This window comes from Dermochelys coriacea, chromosome 1 (assembly GCF_009764565.3).
Source record: "Dermochelys coriacea isolate rDerCor1 chromosome 1, rDerCor1.pri.v4, whole genome shotgun sequence".
Taxonomy (NCBI): domain Eukaryota; kingdom Metazoa; phylum Chordata; order Testudines; family Dermochelyidae; genus Dermochelys; species Dermochelys coriacea.
This window is the reverse complement of record NC_050068.2, coordinates 147,799,290-147,816,086: the sequence shown is the minus strand read 5'-3', so window position 1 is coordinate 147,816,086 and position 16,797 is coordinate 147,799,290. Positions and strand designations below refer to the sequence as shown.

Genomic DNA, 16,797 nt, shown 5'->3' with positions numbered 1-16,797 from the left:
AGTTACTGTTGGCAAATATTTGACTCAGTCACATCACAAAGTAAAAATATCTCAATGCTGAGGGATGAATATTCTGTAAATATGAAGTGCTCAAGGATACATTTGATCCCTAGGAGTTCCTGTGCCTAGGCAGTGGGCTCAGCCTAACATTATGTCTGATTTTGGTCAAGGTGTATGTTTAGGTAGACACATAGTAAAACAAACATTTCCCCAGCAAAATATTAATACTGTTGTAATTGTGTCTTATTAAATAAACTACTAAAGGCCTAATCCTACCTCACAGAGGTCAATGGCAAGGCTCCCTTTGGATCAAACTCTAACTGAATAAGTACAATTGTATGGTTACAATTGTATTGTGGATTTTTGTATGATTTTATTTATTTATTGGATTTTTATTAAACTAAAATGAAGTCACCTATTCAGTGCTCTCTTGACAATCTGTTAACGATACTCTAACAAAGCCATCATTTTCTTCAGATAAAATGAAATAACCCGAGGAGGAGGGGAATATAATAGAAATAAATTAAGCCATACACACTCTCTAGAGCTCCAAATCACCACTCTCCTTTGCTCATGAGATAATTAAAATATGGGCCTTACATTGCACTCTGAAGGCCAATGAATTCGGGCTATGAGCGACCTGAGAAGGAAATGAATTCCGGTGAATGCCTTGCCAACCACTCCCTCTGTCTTAGATTAGTTTAAATGAATTTGAATTTATTGAAGTGATTTGTGATGTTAATGAGGTTAATCAAATGTGTTCCAGTGTTTATAATAATAATACCCATCTCCTATGTAGCACTTATCATTAAGTAGATCTCAAAGCACTTTTTATAAAGGAAGTCAGTATCAGTGTCTCCATTTAACAGATGGAGAAACTGAGGCACGGGTTAGTGAAGTGACTGCCCAAGGTCACCCAGCAGGCCTGTAGTAGAGTCATCAATAGAACTCAAGCCTCTTGAGGCCTAGTGCTCTATCCAGTAGTGTACCATGCCTGATCACTGCAGGTTTTTTTAAGCACATAGGATTTCCTGAATACCCAGTGATTATTTTGCATGTTTTTACAGTGACATAAATATTGGGAAGGGTATTTAGAAAAACAGAAGTTACCTGATTGGTTCAGCTGATTAGTCCTGTGTTCAGTGAACTCCAGCAGTGGCCTGTACTTACTCATCAGAGGAAAATTTAAAAACTACAGCTGAGAATCCATGCCATAGCTTCCCACTGCAGAAGTGTTCACAAATACAGCAGCATCATGTAACAGAACTAGTGGTGTTTCTTTTTCCTGTATGTTTATTGCACACAGTTAAAACTGAAGCATTAACTCTTTACAATATTTTTGCTGGGCTAAAATCTGTCCTGTTTGTTAACTGATGCTATTTGATATCTCCCTATTCCTATTTATGTGGGGTGGTGGGGAGGTGAGAATTTTTTCCATGTAAACATTATTTTTGTAAATGATTTATGCTCTACTATTTTTATGCTTACAGGTATATATTTAAAATGCAGATGACTCATCACAAGTCATAGTAGGGAATTCTCTGCCATTCCTTTTAATGTTGGATGTTTAAAAAAATCTTAAATGCTTGAAATGGGTGCCATTTACACACAGTTGCAGGAGAAAATGGACTTCTGGAGATGGGGAAATAGGCTTTACTAAAGCACCTTAGCACAATGTGACTTTTAGTGGGACTTGTGCTCCTAAATCACTTCCATGCTTTTGAAAAATCCTACCCACTGTCTCTAAAGACAAATCACATGAGTGAAAGTTTGCATGGTAAGGAACCCAAGTTTAAAGCTGTTCTGTCTTTTTACAAACCAGCAGATATTTTTCTGAAGACAGGGCCCAATTTGATAAAGAAAGGTATTCTATCTTGTATCAGAAAAGCTTCCAAACATGAGTTTTAGTCCTGTCTTTCTTTTTTTTAAAACTTGTACTGTGCAATTCCCAGTTTCTCAGCAATTGCATTTCAAACCACAATAGCAGTTTCTGGGACTTACGGAGATGATTTTTGCAGGGCAAGGTGATTCCTTTAGCTATCACTTGTCAACTTTTGCTGCACTGCTGGAGATCTCTTATCGTTTGTTACCTTGAAAATTCTGCAGGGATCGTAGAAATGTCTTAACGATATTCATAGGCTTATCTCCCCAATAGAGAGAGACCTTTCTCTTTTTAATCAACTCATTAGCAGGAAACTCAGATGTAATCATACCAGACTGGAATTGGGGTCATGCCATAGGGTTGCTGAAAAGGAGACTTTGTGACATGATGATGTATGGCCATTTCACAACAATGCCTTTAATGCATAAAATCTGCCCTTTAGTTACATTTTAAATCTCATTTGAAAAGATTTTATCATTATGGAAATTGCTCTGTAAATGCTCCCATGATAACACCCAATAAAAGTTCCACTGATGGATTGAAAAAAGAGCAAATGATTTAGAAACTAAAATGTTCCCATGGGAACAGTGTTTGGTTGCTTCAGGCTAGGTGCTCCATACAATAACCAAAAATCACGTTGACTCACTGCTTTGTTTTTCTGAGTCACTCTTGCCTAGATTACGGCATTATTGCTTCTTCAGTGACTTGAAAACATGCTTCTGTTTTCCAGCTATGTGTTCCTTTCTCCTAAGCCTTAGAACCATCTTTAGATTTTACAATTACAGCAATACATACATTATACAATACAACCTTATGCTATACAAACATTATACCATACAAAAACACACCTACAGTGGGCATTTGAAAAGTTTTTTCTGTATTGAAAGATTCTACTGTGCTGAAAGGGATTCCCTGTACTTAAAATGAGAAATACTACTGGCACCAGAGATCTCTCTCAAAAGAGAAGTAACTTTTAAGAGTAACCTCTGTGGTGTGAAGTCACTGAGATAAAATAAGAGTGGCCATACTTGGTCAGACCAAAGGTCCATCTAGCACAGTATCCTGTCTTCGATAGTGGCCAGTGCAAGGTGCCCCAGAGGGAATGAAGAGAACAGATAATCATCAAGTGATCCATCCCCTGTCGCCCATTCCCAGTCTCTGGTAAAGAGAGGCTAGGAACACCATCCATGCCCATTGTGGCTAATAGCCATTGATGGACTTCCAAGAACCTATTTCATTCTTTTTTGAACCCAGTTATAGTCTTGGCTTTCACAACATCCTCTGGAAAAGAGTTCCACAGACTGTGCATTGTGTGAAAAATACTTCCTTTTGTTTGTTTTAAACCTGCTGCCTATTAATTTCATTTGATGACCCCAAGTTCTTGTGAGGAGTGTATAAATTCTTCTAATGAGAAGGAGTAAATAACACCTCCTTTAATTACTTTCTCCACATCAGTCATGATTTTATAGACCTCTATCATATGCCCCCTTAGTCACCTCTTTTCCAAGTTGAACTGTCCCAGTCTTATTAATCTCTCCTCATACGGAAGCCGTTCCATCCCCTAATCATTTTTGTTGACCTTTTCTGAACCATTTCCAATTCCAATATATATTTTTTGAGATGGGACGATCACATCTGCACACAGTATTCAAGACGTGGGTATACCACTGATTTATATAGAGGCAATATGATATTTTCTGTCTTATTATCTATCCCTTTCTTGATGAGTCACAACATTCTGTCCCCTTTTTTCACTGCTGCTGCATACTGAGTGGATGTTTTCGGAGAACTATCCAGAATGACTCCAAGGTCTCTTTCTTGAGTGGTAACAGCTAATTTAGACTCATCATTTTATATGTTTAGTTGGGGTTATGTTTTTCAATGTGCATTATCTTTGCATTTATTAACACTGAATTTTATCTGCCATTTTTTTGCCCAGTCACCTAGTTTTGAGAGAACCTTTTGTAGTTCTTCACAGTCTGCGTGGGACTTAATTATCTTGAGTAGTTTTGTATCCTCTGCAAATTTTGCCACCTAACTGTTTACCCCTTTTCCAGATCATTTATGAATATGTTGAATAGGACTGGCCAGTACAGACCCCTGGGGACACCACTATTTGTGTCTCTCCCTTCTGAAAACTGACCATTTATTCCAACCCTTTGCTTTCTATCTTTTAACAAGTTACCAGTCCATGAGAGGACCTTCCCTCTTATTCCACAACAGCTTAAAATGCTACATTCTTTAAATAAAAAAAAAATCCAAATCCACTTACACTTGAAAATAATTTTAGTTAAAATATTCCATAGGACATGACAGGTTCAAAAGGGAGGTATGTTGTAGAAAATGCAGGGCAAAATGGCCTCCGTATATTCAAGTCCTATTTAATTAATCACACTAACTTCAGTGGATAAGTTAAGGTTATGCAAATTTAAAGTTCTTAGTGTTATTTTATTACAATCAGTGGGAGCTAAAAGTACAAGTTCAAAGATAGAATTTGGTCTATAGATGGGGGAATTACGTTTTTTTAATTTTGTTTAAAGTATTTAGTTAATTTTGTCTCTCCCTTACTTGCATCAGAAGTAAATATTTTGTCAGCTGGACATTATTAGTTTGTGTGTTCTAGTCTAACTCAGATGTGGTCCAATTATTCTAACTAATTACTTCTTGTAGGATTTTTTTCCCCATTTTCAACCTTTTGTAATTAAAGAAAAATGAGCCGGGGAAGTCAGATACATGACTGATCTCTCTCTGATGTATTGTCAAAAAATAATTATGGCATTTTGCCATATGTCATGTCTTTTTATATATTGCTTGTGGGATAAGATGAGGCTTGACATCAATTAATTACTTATTTCTGATAAACTATCCTGAACCTTGATGAATCCCTAAAGGAAGAATCTTTGTGACATGGACGATCCCAAGAGCTATATTGTATATTCTTCTAGTTTTCAAAACCAGGGCCATACCTGTGTTTTACAGGGCTTTGTGCAATGTAAAACACATGGAGCCTTAGGCAGATTTCTGTACATTTGGGGGTGTGAGTTTGTGGCAATAGGGAAGCTCGTCATTATTAGGAATGCCAGGAGGATTTCAGAGACTGCAGGTGGCAAAGGTAGTTGACATAGCTGGGTCAGATGCGGTTAAAGACATACCCGATCCTTGATCTGCATGGTAAATCTGGGCATATCATCCTGCAAACTTCTTTCAGTGTTTCTTGTGTGTATTCCACTCAAGGTGCACATGTGACTGACACTGGATGATTTTTCATTAGTGGTGTCTGTGCCTGCCTCCTCCTCTTCCTTGTGCTCTGAACCAAGGGCATAAGAGGTGGTGCAGACCGACTGCCATTTCATTTCCTTTCTGCCACCATCACCTGAGATGGCACTTCTCCAGCAGTCTACAGCTTTAGCTGGCATTCTTTGTTTTATTTGTGTAAATAATTGTAAACAGTTCTCCTGTTCTGTTTCTGATAAAACTTTGATTTTAGTGTTAGGGTTAGGAGATAAGAAGGAACAGAGTACCAGTTCCTTGGCACTGAGAGCCAAGAATGCCCCAGGACCCTTGTCTGGAGAAGTGTTGGGACCATCCTCTGCACTGGTGAGTCAATGGAACAAGGATCAAGAACCACCATCTGCCCTAGACCATCAAGAGACAGGAAGCCCAAATATGGAGGTCAGGTATACTATTCTGGAGGACATTTCTCTCTATGCAGACACCAAATCACCAGTGCTTTTGGATCTAATCCCAGTGCCATCTGTTCAACAGTCACCTGTACCATCTACCAGCCGAGACACAGTAAAACCATTTCCAGACCAATAGCTCTGCCCAATGATACAGAGGCCTCATACTCTTCTGATGACTCTGAAATTAGTGGGAGAGCTTCACTGGCCTTATCAAATCAAGAGGTCAGTCACAATAGAGCAGTGATTCTCAACCTGCAGCCTAATCAGCACACAGCTGCGGCTCATGTGACATCCTCAGGGCCATACAGGTAGTGTATATATATTGTGTGAATGCTGCCCACATAACATAGAGAGAGCTGCATATGTGACCCACAATGGTAAATAGGTTGAGAACCATTGCAATAGAGGCGCTAAGATTGTGGGCATCTTCCCACACCCACAACAGAGACTGCCTGGCTCAGGACTAGTTGTACCCTTCTCACTGGGGACCACCCTATTACTCCTATGATACCTCTTATTGGCCTTTTGGGCTCCCTAGGATTCATTCATAAAACTTTCCAATTACAGACTTACAGAACTGGAGCCTCAGCACATATCCCCATGTAAAGAAGAACCTCAATCCACTCAGGAATACTCTGAGGAAGAGGATCAACCTGACCAATCAAAGCCCGTGGGGGGGTTATCATTTTCTTCACCAGATGAGGCAGCCATACCACCCTTACCATCACCAATGGACAACTGTAGACTATTCCAGATTTCCTAAGGAGAATCACCGATATACACCAGATCCCCCTGGAATATGTACAGGATACCCTCACAAGTTATTAGACATCCTCCAGAGCACATGCCAGTCAATGATTCCATCTTAGAACCAACCAAGATGGACTGACGTACTCTGGCCACTGAGTTCCTACTCTGAAAAGAATGCAAAAGAAATATTTGTACCATCTATAGGGGCTGAATCCTTATTCTCACACCCCACTCCAAACTCTTTGTTGGTGCAGGCTGTCACTGAAAGAAACAAGCAAAACCATCCCAGTTTTACATCCACAGGTAAGGAGACCAAACTCCTAGAACTCTTTGGCAGAAAGAACTTAACTTCCATTAGTTTACAGTTCAGTATAGCAAACTAACAGGCTTTAGTGGCAAAGTATAATTTCTCTGATTTTGTCAAAAAGCTGCCTCAAGAACTGCAGTTCCAAGCAATCATTGAGAAAGGTAAATTGCTAGCTTGGTCTGTCTTCCAGGCTCAGTAGATGAAGCGGATACAGCCTCCCACTCAGTGGCAACATCTATAATCATGAGATGGGCTTTGTGGCTCCAATCCTCTGGATTTCCCAAGTAAATCCAACCAATCATGGAGGATCTGCCCTTTGAGGGAAATAAGCTATTCAGCAAGAAAATGGACAAATCATTACATACCCTCAAGAACTTTGAAAGCAACTCTCCATGCTCTGAATTTATATTGAGGAACCATGAAGAAAATATCCTAAGCCTCAGTCTTACAATTGGCAGTGCTTCACTCATCAACCTTCTACCACCAGGGGCCTTATGACTCTTCCCTGAAAATGTCAGAAACTCCAGCACAGAAAACAGAAGGTTCTTCCTTATTTCTCCTCCCAGCTCCAGCCTCCCACCAAGCAGCTCTTTTGGTGGGACATCAGAGAGCCACAAACCAGTCCTCCCACCAAGTCTACCTGGTTCAGAATTATCCACCCCTCTCGGTAGCCATATAGCTCACTTTTTTCTTTGGCACGGTGCCCTATAACATCAGATGAATGCGTTCTGGAAGTAATCACCATTGGATATACAATAGAGTTCATGGCAGGCCCTCCTCCCAAACTCCCTTCCTTGATCCTCGTAAGGGACCCCTCTCATGAGAAAATACTCAGGCAGGAAGTAGACTTCCTGCTCCAACTGGGAGATTTAGAGCTGGTTTTGCCCCAGCCCAAGGAGAAAAGGCTTTTGTTCAAGATATTTTCTCATCCCCAAGAAGAAAAAAGGCTGGAGGCCCATACTAGATCTCAAACAGCTGAATGTCTTCAACTGCCTGGGTTTCAGAGTTACCACCTTGGACTCTATAATCCCCTCTCAAGGCCAACGTGTCTGGTTCACAGCTCTCAATTTGAAGGATGCTTATTTCCACATGCACAGGCTGCCTGCAAGTTGGAGGTTTCTGCATTTTACCATTGGCCTACACCATTATTAATACAGAGTGCTGCTCTTCGACCTCTCAATAGCACCAAGAGTATTCATGAATGTATTATCAGTAGTAGCAGCGTATCTGCATCATGATAGTTCATCAGTGTTCCCATACCTGGACAACTGAATGCTCACAAGATAGTCATATCAAGAAGTTCAGATGGCAACTCTCTCCTTGCTCCTACTCTTACATGCATTAGGTCTCCAAATGAACACAGAAAACTCTGTTTTGGCTCCCATGCAGACTACAGATTTGATTGGAGCAACCCTGTATTCAGTCCCAGCTAGAGCATACGTACCTTCAAATCAGTTCCAAGTTATGACAGATTTCATCACTCAGTTCCAAGTAAGTCCCCAGGTGGTAGTAAGGCCCTGTCTCATCCTCCTAAACCATGTGGCCTCGTGCATATTTGATGCCCTTTGCAAGTCTTTATCTTCAATGTCTACATGCATGGATGCAGCCAGTCTATACCAAGCAAGCACAGTATGGTCTTGCTCCCTCGCAGAGTCTTGACCTAGTGGGAAAACATAGAGATAATGTGCATAGGAGTTCCTTCATTCGTTCCCACCCACCCACAAATGTAATGATTACAGAAACCTCTCTGATAGGTTTGGGAGCCCATCTAAAGGAACATATAGCATAAGGTACTTGTACCTTGCATAATACCGGATTACACATAAACATATTAGAATTGTGTGAAGTACAAGAGGCTTGCAAATGGTTCCTGCCATTTATCTGGAAGCTTCACATTCAAGTCATGTTGAACCACATGATAAAAAGTAATTATATTGACAAGCAGGAAAAAGCACTATCCATCCTTTTATGCATAGAGGCTGTAAATTTGTATAATTAATGTATCTGCCACTATGTCACCCTCTGAGAGTACACCTTGCAGGGGTGTGGAATACTCTGGCAGAGAGATTCTACTGCTTCAAAGCAATCCTGGGCCACAACTCCGGAGGGGACTCATTTCTAATCCAATGGTCAGAAACACTAATGTACACATTTCCACCCATCCTTCTCTTACCACAAATCCTAAGGAAGATCAAGACAAAGCAATGGTGATTCTCATGGCTCCCATGTGGCTGAGACAGTTCTGGTTCATAAGCATTCTCCAGATGGTCAACAAGTGCCTGTGCATCTGCATTCAGCTCCTATCGGTTGTCTTAACCTAGGATAGAGGCAAGGTCTCCATCCCAACCCAGCCTCTTTCATCTGATAATGTTGGTATTTGGATGGACAACAAACTTACAGAGATGACGCTCAGTTTCTGTAGATTCTGTCATTAGCAGTAGCAGGAAAGAGTCTACAATGAAATGCTATACAGGAAAATTGAAAGAACGAGGAGTACTTGTGGCACCTTAGAGACTAACAAATTTATTTGAGCATAAGCTTTCGTGAGCTACAGATCACTTCATTGGATGCATCACGAAAGCTTATGCTCAAATAAATTTGTTAGTCTCTAAGGTGCCACAAGTACTCCTCCTTCTTTTTGCTGATACAGACTAACATGGCTACCACTCTGAAACCTAGCAAAATTGAAGAGATTCGCTATATGATTGTGACAGAATGTACCCATGCGTGTCCAAAGCCTACATACTATTGTAATAGTCTTTGTACAAAGTATGTCTTGTAAGATATCATTTGAAAACTGATAATTTGCTGGCCAGTATTGTCCTGAAAAAATGTGTGACAACATTGTATGTAAAGTTATAAGATTCCACTGTGTGATATTAACACATGTTCTCCAAACTGAGGTTGGCAAATAGGTCTGTCTCAAACAAAGGATCGTGTGCTCTGCTTAATTTGCATTTAAGCAGTAAACAGAGTCATCAAGCAGAAAGGGGAGACAAAGAAAGCTCAAAATAGTGAGAGGAAAAAACAGCGGAGAAAATCCTTCCATATAGACCTTTTGTCTCCTGGTACGCAACTGGAAATGTTTTTCAAATGGGGGACTGAAACTATAAAATGGAGGGGCAAATACCCCAAGACTCCCCCTCCCTCTCTGCCTGCCTATCGATTCTCTGTGCCTGAAGCATCAGAGGAAGCCTTCATTGAATTCTGGGAGAAGAGTCCTGACCTAGTGGGTTTGGTCAGTAAGACTGCTGAAAGTATAGGGTGGGAAACTTTGCTTGAATCTTATAGTTAAGTTAGGCACCAGTGGTGTTTTAACTTAGTCTTTTAACCATTTCTGTCTTTTATGCCTCATTACCTGTAATCACTTAAAATCTCTTTGTAGTTAATAAACTTGTTTTATCTAATTGAGTGCACCCAAATTGAAGTGTTTGGGAAACTCTATTTGGGGTGGCAAGTTGTCTGCATATGATTTCTATTAAAGAAATAACAGATCTTATATAAACTTCTGTTATCCGGGAGAGGGGTGCAGCACAGAACATACATATCTGGGGGTAAATCTAAGACTGGGAGTGTACTGGGATCACCCTGCTATATAACCAAGGCTGCTAAAAGGCAAGGTGTGGCTTGCATGCTGAAGGCTGTTTATGAGCAGTCCAGACTGGAGGCTACAGGCGCAAAGCATTGTAAATGGCACCTCAGATTAGAGAGCCTGCGTGACACAGATACTCATTGGTCTGGATTGTACCTTGGCATGTCATAATGGTATCAACATTGTCAGCTACCTCCAGAGCATACTGAGATACCAACTATATTGTTATATCTCCACTCTCTGAAAACATTGGGGTTGTCCCTCAGCTCCTCACAAGTGCACTTGGCAACTATTAGCACCTTTCACCCACCTGGTGGACAACTATACTGTCTTTGCCTATCTACTTACAGTGAAGTTTCTGAAGGCCCTTGTCAGAACCTTTCCTCCAGTGCTGAAACCAGCCCTCATAGGGGACTCAATCAAGTCTTATCTGCATTTACAAATTCTCCATTTGAGCTTTTGGTCTCATATTCTTCCACTCCTCTGTCTATGCAAGTTGCAGTCACCTCAACCAGAAGAGTAGGGAGCTTGAGAGTCCTTATGGCCAATGCTCTGTATACAGTCTTCCATAAGGATAAAATTTCTCGAAAGTTATATCCTAAATTCAAGCTGAAGGTAATCTCAATCTGAACAAGGTCATCCACGTACCTGTCTTCTACCTGAAGCCTTGTGCCACCAGCGAGGACAGGAAGCTCCACTTGCTGGATGTCCAACAAGACTTGGCCTTCTACCTACAGAGGATGAAAACTTTCAGGAAATCCCCCAAACTATATTTGTCTCCTTTGCTGAACTTAATAGAGAAGACTCTCTTAGTGGATTATGGGCACATCCTGCTTAGCTATGATTTGACTTATAACCCTACCCCACAAGCATAGGTGGTGAGTTATATGGGCCTATGGTGCCCGTCCTCCACCAATATTCAGGAACATGGGCCTGGCTCCACCAATGTTTGGGCTTATATTTAATCAGAGCTGTCCCATCCATAGGATGGACTGGGCAACTGCTTTGCTTTGGGGGGCCCCGCACTTCAGGGGGATGCAGGTCCAGGGAAGCTTGGAGGGTTAGCAGAGGGCTTGATGCTGGTAGCAGTGAGCGACCCAGCCCCAGCCCACCCCGCTCCACCCCTTCCCCAAACCCCCACCCTGCCTCTTCCTGCCACTGCTCTGCCCCCATTCCACCTCTTCCCCCAAGCTTCTGCCCCTGCCCCACCTCTTTCCAACTTCTGCCCCCTCCCCAGGGCATGCCAGGAGCCAGCAGGGCAGCCTGGGGCCAGGTCGCTTGCTGCTGCCGGCACCAGGCCCCACGAGTTGCCCCAATCGGTCCTAAGGACAGGACAGCTCTGCTTGGAACTGTTCTGGGCACCACCAAAAATTATACAAACCAGGCGCCAATGCCCACAAGGTATGGGAGTTCACTCGACTAGAGCTCAGGCTGGCTCAACAGCTTCACTTTCCAAATGTCCATCTTCTGGAGATCTGTAGAATGGTAACATGGTACTCTATGCATACATTTGTGAGACATTAGGGTTGTGTCCTGGTACAGGCTTCTGCAGCAGCTGCTTCCTTCAGCAGACCAGTCCTTCAGTCAGTGGTAAAGCAGAGTTTCTTGCACTCTTCTCCTCAGTGAATGCTGCCTCTGAGTTACCTCAAGTAGAATACACATAGGAACCATCACTTGAAGAAGAAAGACTGGTTATGTACCTTGTACAATAACTAGAGTATAAGATAACTAGAGTATAAGATAACTGAAGAGGCAGTCAGTGCACGCTGCCCCTAATACCCTGGGTTCAGAGTACCAAGGAGGAGAAGGGTGCAGACCAACAAACACTGTTAACAAATTGTCTTCTGGTTGCAGGCACATGTAGCTCCTGTGCACCAAAAGTCTAATATATAGAGACCACACATTACAAAACTTGTTACTGTATGAGGAGCCAGTCTTTTCCGTGCCTCTCCTGAAAATTCATCCCTTTCCTTAAAACAAGTCCCCTTCACTTCTGTGTCTGATACAGCACTTCTTACTGAGTTCTTAACTTCAGTCAATTTGGAGAAGGGAAGGGATTTTCCCGTGGGTCAGATTGGCAGAGACCCTGGGGGTTTTTTTTACCTTCCTCTGCAGCATAAGGCATGGGTCACTTGCAGGTTTAAACTAGTGTAAAAAATGGTGGATTCTCTGTGATTTTGAAGTGTTCAAATCACGATTTGATTTCAGTAACTCAGCCAGAAGTTAGGGGTCTATTACAGGATTGGGTGGGCGAGGTTCTGTGGCCTACAATGTGCAGGAGGTCAGACTACATGATGATGATGATCCCTTCTGACCTTAAAGTCCTATGAGTTTCAACAGAATTTTAGCATATATCATCAGAAAAGAAGATAGAATTTAAGCTAGTCATGTTATCCTTTACTAAAAGATTCTATATAATTTAAGATGGATAAAACCATCTCTCTAAATTTAATAGTGTTCTGTAGAAATTATTCATAGATCCTATAGAATTAAATTGAAAATGAAAGCCTTGCTTCAGATTTTTAATCATTCTGTAACAGAAATATATATATTTTTACAAATCTATAGAATATTAAAAAATTAAATTCAGTGAAGTTTTAGTTATCTATTAAATTCTATAGGACATTTTCATAAAGGTGGACTTAATCGTGTAGTCCTTATGCAGGCTAAACTGCTATTGACTTCAGTGGCAGTTTTTCCCCAAGTAAGGCGTTCAGAATTGGGTCCTATGTTGGATGTGGTGAGACAAAACTCACACCTTTTTCTGTAAAGTAATACAACCTGTTGTTAACCATCAATATTCATTGCATTACTGTACCTAATGTATATTTTGTCTAAAAAAGACTCTTTTTTAAAGGAGATGTATTCCTCAGACAATTTAAAAAATACAGTGCATTGAGTAAAATTATTTCCCATTGTAACTCAATGACTTTAGTGGAGTTACAGAAGGGCTGAATTTGATCCACTGTACTTACTTTGTGCACTTCAATGTATTAGAAAAACCCAAAATGCTACGAATACTGAATGTTCCCAGTATGATATCAACGTGTCTAGATATAATATGACACACCAGTGTAATTTTCCAAGTATCTGAGTAGTTTCCAAAGCGAAATGGATCCTCCCCTTTTATTCTTGACAAGGAACAGATTTTTGCTTGTATTAATCTTTCACTCTCCTTTCCGAAGGAGGATACATTTTCCCATTTCAAAAGATAAATATAAGAGTTGAGTTCTTTCCTCCCATGTAATCTGCTTCTCTTGGGATGGGAAGGCTGTCAGAGGAGAAGGATGGAAGACACATCAACCAAACAGAGACAAATTCATTTTTATTGTTTTCTTGTTTCTTTGTTCCTCATCATCTCTGTTCTGCACAGCCATAATGAATTATAACCTCTAGTTCTAGAAACATCATACATTCTTACCTCCTGTTTTATCCTACTCTTGTTGGCTGTATTGCATCTAGAAGGTTAAGGGTTGAGTTGGTCACAGTATGTATTTGTTTACATGAGGAACAGAACTTAGATAGTAGAGGGCACACAAAGATATAATAAGATCCAGTGGTTGGAATTTGATGCTAGATAAATTCAGATTAGAAATAAGGAGGAAGTTTTTAACAATGAATATAATTAATCATTAAAACAATTTACCAAGGGTTGTGGTGGATTCTCCATCAAAGGAATCTTTAAATCAAGATTTGATGTTTTTCTAAAAAAATATGCTGTGGTTCAAACTGGAACTAATTCAAAGTTCTGTGACTTGTGTAGTGCAAAATGTCAGATTAGATGATCACAATGGTCCCTTCTGGCCTTGTACTCTATGAAATTGGATTGTAAACTCTTTGAGGCAGAGATCGGATAATATATTTTCAATACTCACTACAAAGCTCCTAGCGCATATAAATACTGTAATACTTACTGACTTCCAATTCAGTAATAGCTTAATTGTTCCCTTATTTTATTTTCCTCCGAAGGGGCTTTTTGTGTGTCTGTTGGAGGCTAAATGTTGCTGCCTCTATGGCCTTGTTGTGAAAAAAAACTGTGTTCCCCCAAGCATCTCTTAATATACTGCTTGTGCACACACACAAATGTCCCAAACATTTTACAAGCAATCTAAGTACTGTTTGAATTATACTTATTTCCAACAGAAGTAGCACCAGTATAATCTGAACTGTTTGCCAAGAGCTATTTTAATGCCAGTGTGGACACACATTAACTGAGACAGTTAGATATATCTTTTCACTATTGTCCTATGATGCACCTATGGCCTTTTATGAAATCTCCCATAGTACACTGCTTGTAGTAGCTGTGCAAGGAACAGCAGGATATAGGTACCCCTGAGGTATTACAACTGAAGCAGTTTAGAAAAGCGCCAGTGTTGCCATTGGCAAACCTTGCAAGTTTTCTTAGCATGCTTCAGCAAAGCTAGTGTGCATGTCCTGAACCATTTGTGTAGAATACAGCCAGCTCAATTAGAAACTGTTCAATTCTCTATTCAATTCCGTATTTCCCTGCTTTGATTCCATCCTTTGTGTTGAGGAAGATTGGGCATAATTCCTGTTGGAGCCCATCTGAGATAATTAATTACTCCTTCTTGGCCACACTGCTAAACACCACGAATCACTTCTCCTTCCACATTGCCTCCACAACACTTCCATTCCAGGAATTGAGAGACAACAGCTAGAAAACTAACCTACGTACCCAAGTGTCCCTCGTGACAATGCAGAGTATTACTTGCTAGGCCAGCGCACCCATCTTTTCCCTTACTTTGAAAGCAATCATATATTTGTAGATATTTTTTCAAGTTAAAGAGTTTGATATGGCCACTGTTTGCTCCTGAATGAATCTGTAACCTTGTGGATCTGAAGCATACACATCTCTTAGAGTGAGGCAGATAATATACAAAGAGTCTATTCAGTATGTAGGCAGATAGGAATGTTAGTACCAGGAAGCTCTCTAAAGAATGTTATTTTGGCAGAAGCTGCCCTGCGAAAAATGAGGGGGGGGAAATGAATTTGAAATGTAGCTGGCCAGCAATTACAAAGTGATCAGAAAAGCTGGCTGTTCAACATGAACTTCCAGTTGCATATTCTGGGTCCTTGCTATTCTCAGTCCCTCCTACAGCCATGGCCCTGACCAATGTTTTGATATAGTACAAAGTAGCTGTTTATTACTATTGACTGTTGAAGTCTGCACTCTGAAATTCATTCTGTCAACAGAATGTAAGTGAACTTGGCATTTTAAAGCTCTGCTATTGCTGTAGTTTAGTTTTCTTGGGATTGCCATGCAGCAGGACCAGTGTTGCAGTCCCCGATTCAAGTTGAAAATGTTACACAGGAAGACGTACCATGTAAAGGTCAGATCCAGCTGTGATCCTGAGGGTTTTTTCCTCTTATTGGCACATTTATATACATCAGCCTTGTTTGTCACCTGACAAAGCCTAGAGTTTTGTGTGGAAAGCCTCACTGTTTAATGCATACTCTCTTCATGCTAAGATGAAATGAGTGTTTAGTATATTACCAAATATAAAGTTACCATTCAGGAGAGCAATCACAATCTGTATTACTTATGATATGTTTCACTCTTCTTTGGGAAGTGATAGCTATTATGGTCCATCAGTCTAATTAGTCTTCATGATTTTATAAGAAATACAAGTGTTCTTCTGTATTACCCCTGTAGGACCTCCAGACAGAGATTGAAGCTCAAACTGACATCTTCCACAACCTGGATGAAAATGGACAGAAAATCCTGAGATCCTTGGAAGGCTCTGATGATGCAGCATTGTTGCAGAGACGCCTGGATAACATGAACTTCAGATGGCGTGAGCTTAGGAAAAAATCTCTAAATATTAGGTAGGAACTAAACATAAGAAAGAAACTTCAATTAATCTGAGAAGCAGAAAGGTACTTTCTCTCAATACAAAGGCATCATTTTGTTTCTGATGGTGCTATTTCATTCATTATAGTTTTATGTGATTCATGGTATTTTGAATGTTGAATTACTTTCAAACAATGATTCGTTAACATGGTACAGAAATGACTGTGGGGGATTAGGATATGAGGAACATGATGAGGTTTTATAATCACAGTTGTGTTCTAGAAAAAGAGAGTAGTGTGCTTAAATAATAACTCTCTCTAAATGCAGGCTTTTTACAGAGTTGGGTATGCCTTATCAATGTGACATAAAAGAGAAGTGATTAAATAACATAATAATTATTATGCACTGCATTTGTGAGTCTCTTCTTTCCAGTGCAAAACTAAGAATAAATTTACAGATGAGAGCATATGTTATTTTAGGTTTCTTCCCTTAGATAAAGAGGGGGCAAAGTTAAAACTTAAATCCAAGGGTAAATATCTCTCTGGGTTTCATGAGAAATCAAACTTCTTCTTGAAGAAAGCATATAATAAAGGGTGATGTTACAAAAGATCTAATGGAGGTGCAAACCTCTAAGGGTTTAGGATTTCTTTACTGGAGAAACTATCCACAAATCTTCTATTTACAAATATGCCTTTTACAATAGAGTTCCTGGCTCCAATGCACTCACTTTCAGTCACTCTTTCATTTGTTGTATGTTGGTGGTAGTTCAGA

The 16,797-nt window shown here is 40.3% G+C and overlaps 1 protein-coding gene across 11 annotated transcripts in view; it reads left to right on the top strand.

Annotated features, from left to right (window-relative positions):
• Nucleotides 1–16,797, top strand: part of DMD (dystrophin) — a 1,935,994-nt gene that overhangs the window by 1,629,710 nt on the left and 289,487 nt on the right. For all 11 annotated transcript variants that reach the window (XM_043505382.1, XM_043505371.1, XM_043505378.1 and 8 more), the window contains one exon: nt 15,889–16,061. In XM_043505382.1, the coding sequence (XP_043361317.1) occupies nt 15,889–16,061 (173 nt within the window). The remainder of the gene's footprint in view (nt 1–15,888; nt 16,062–16,797) is intronic.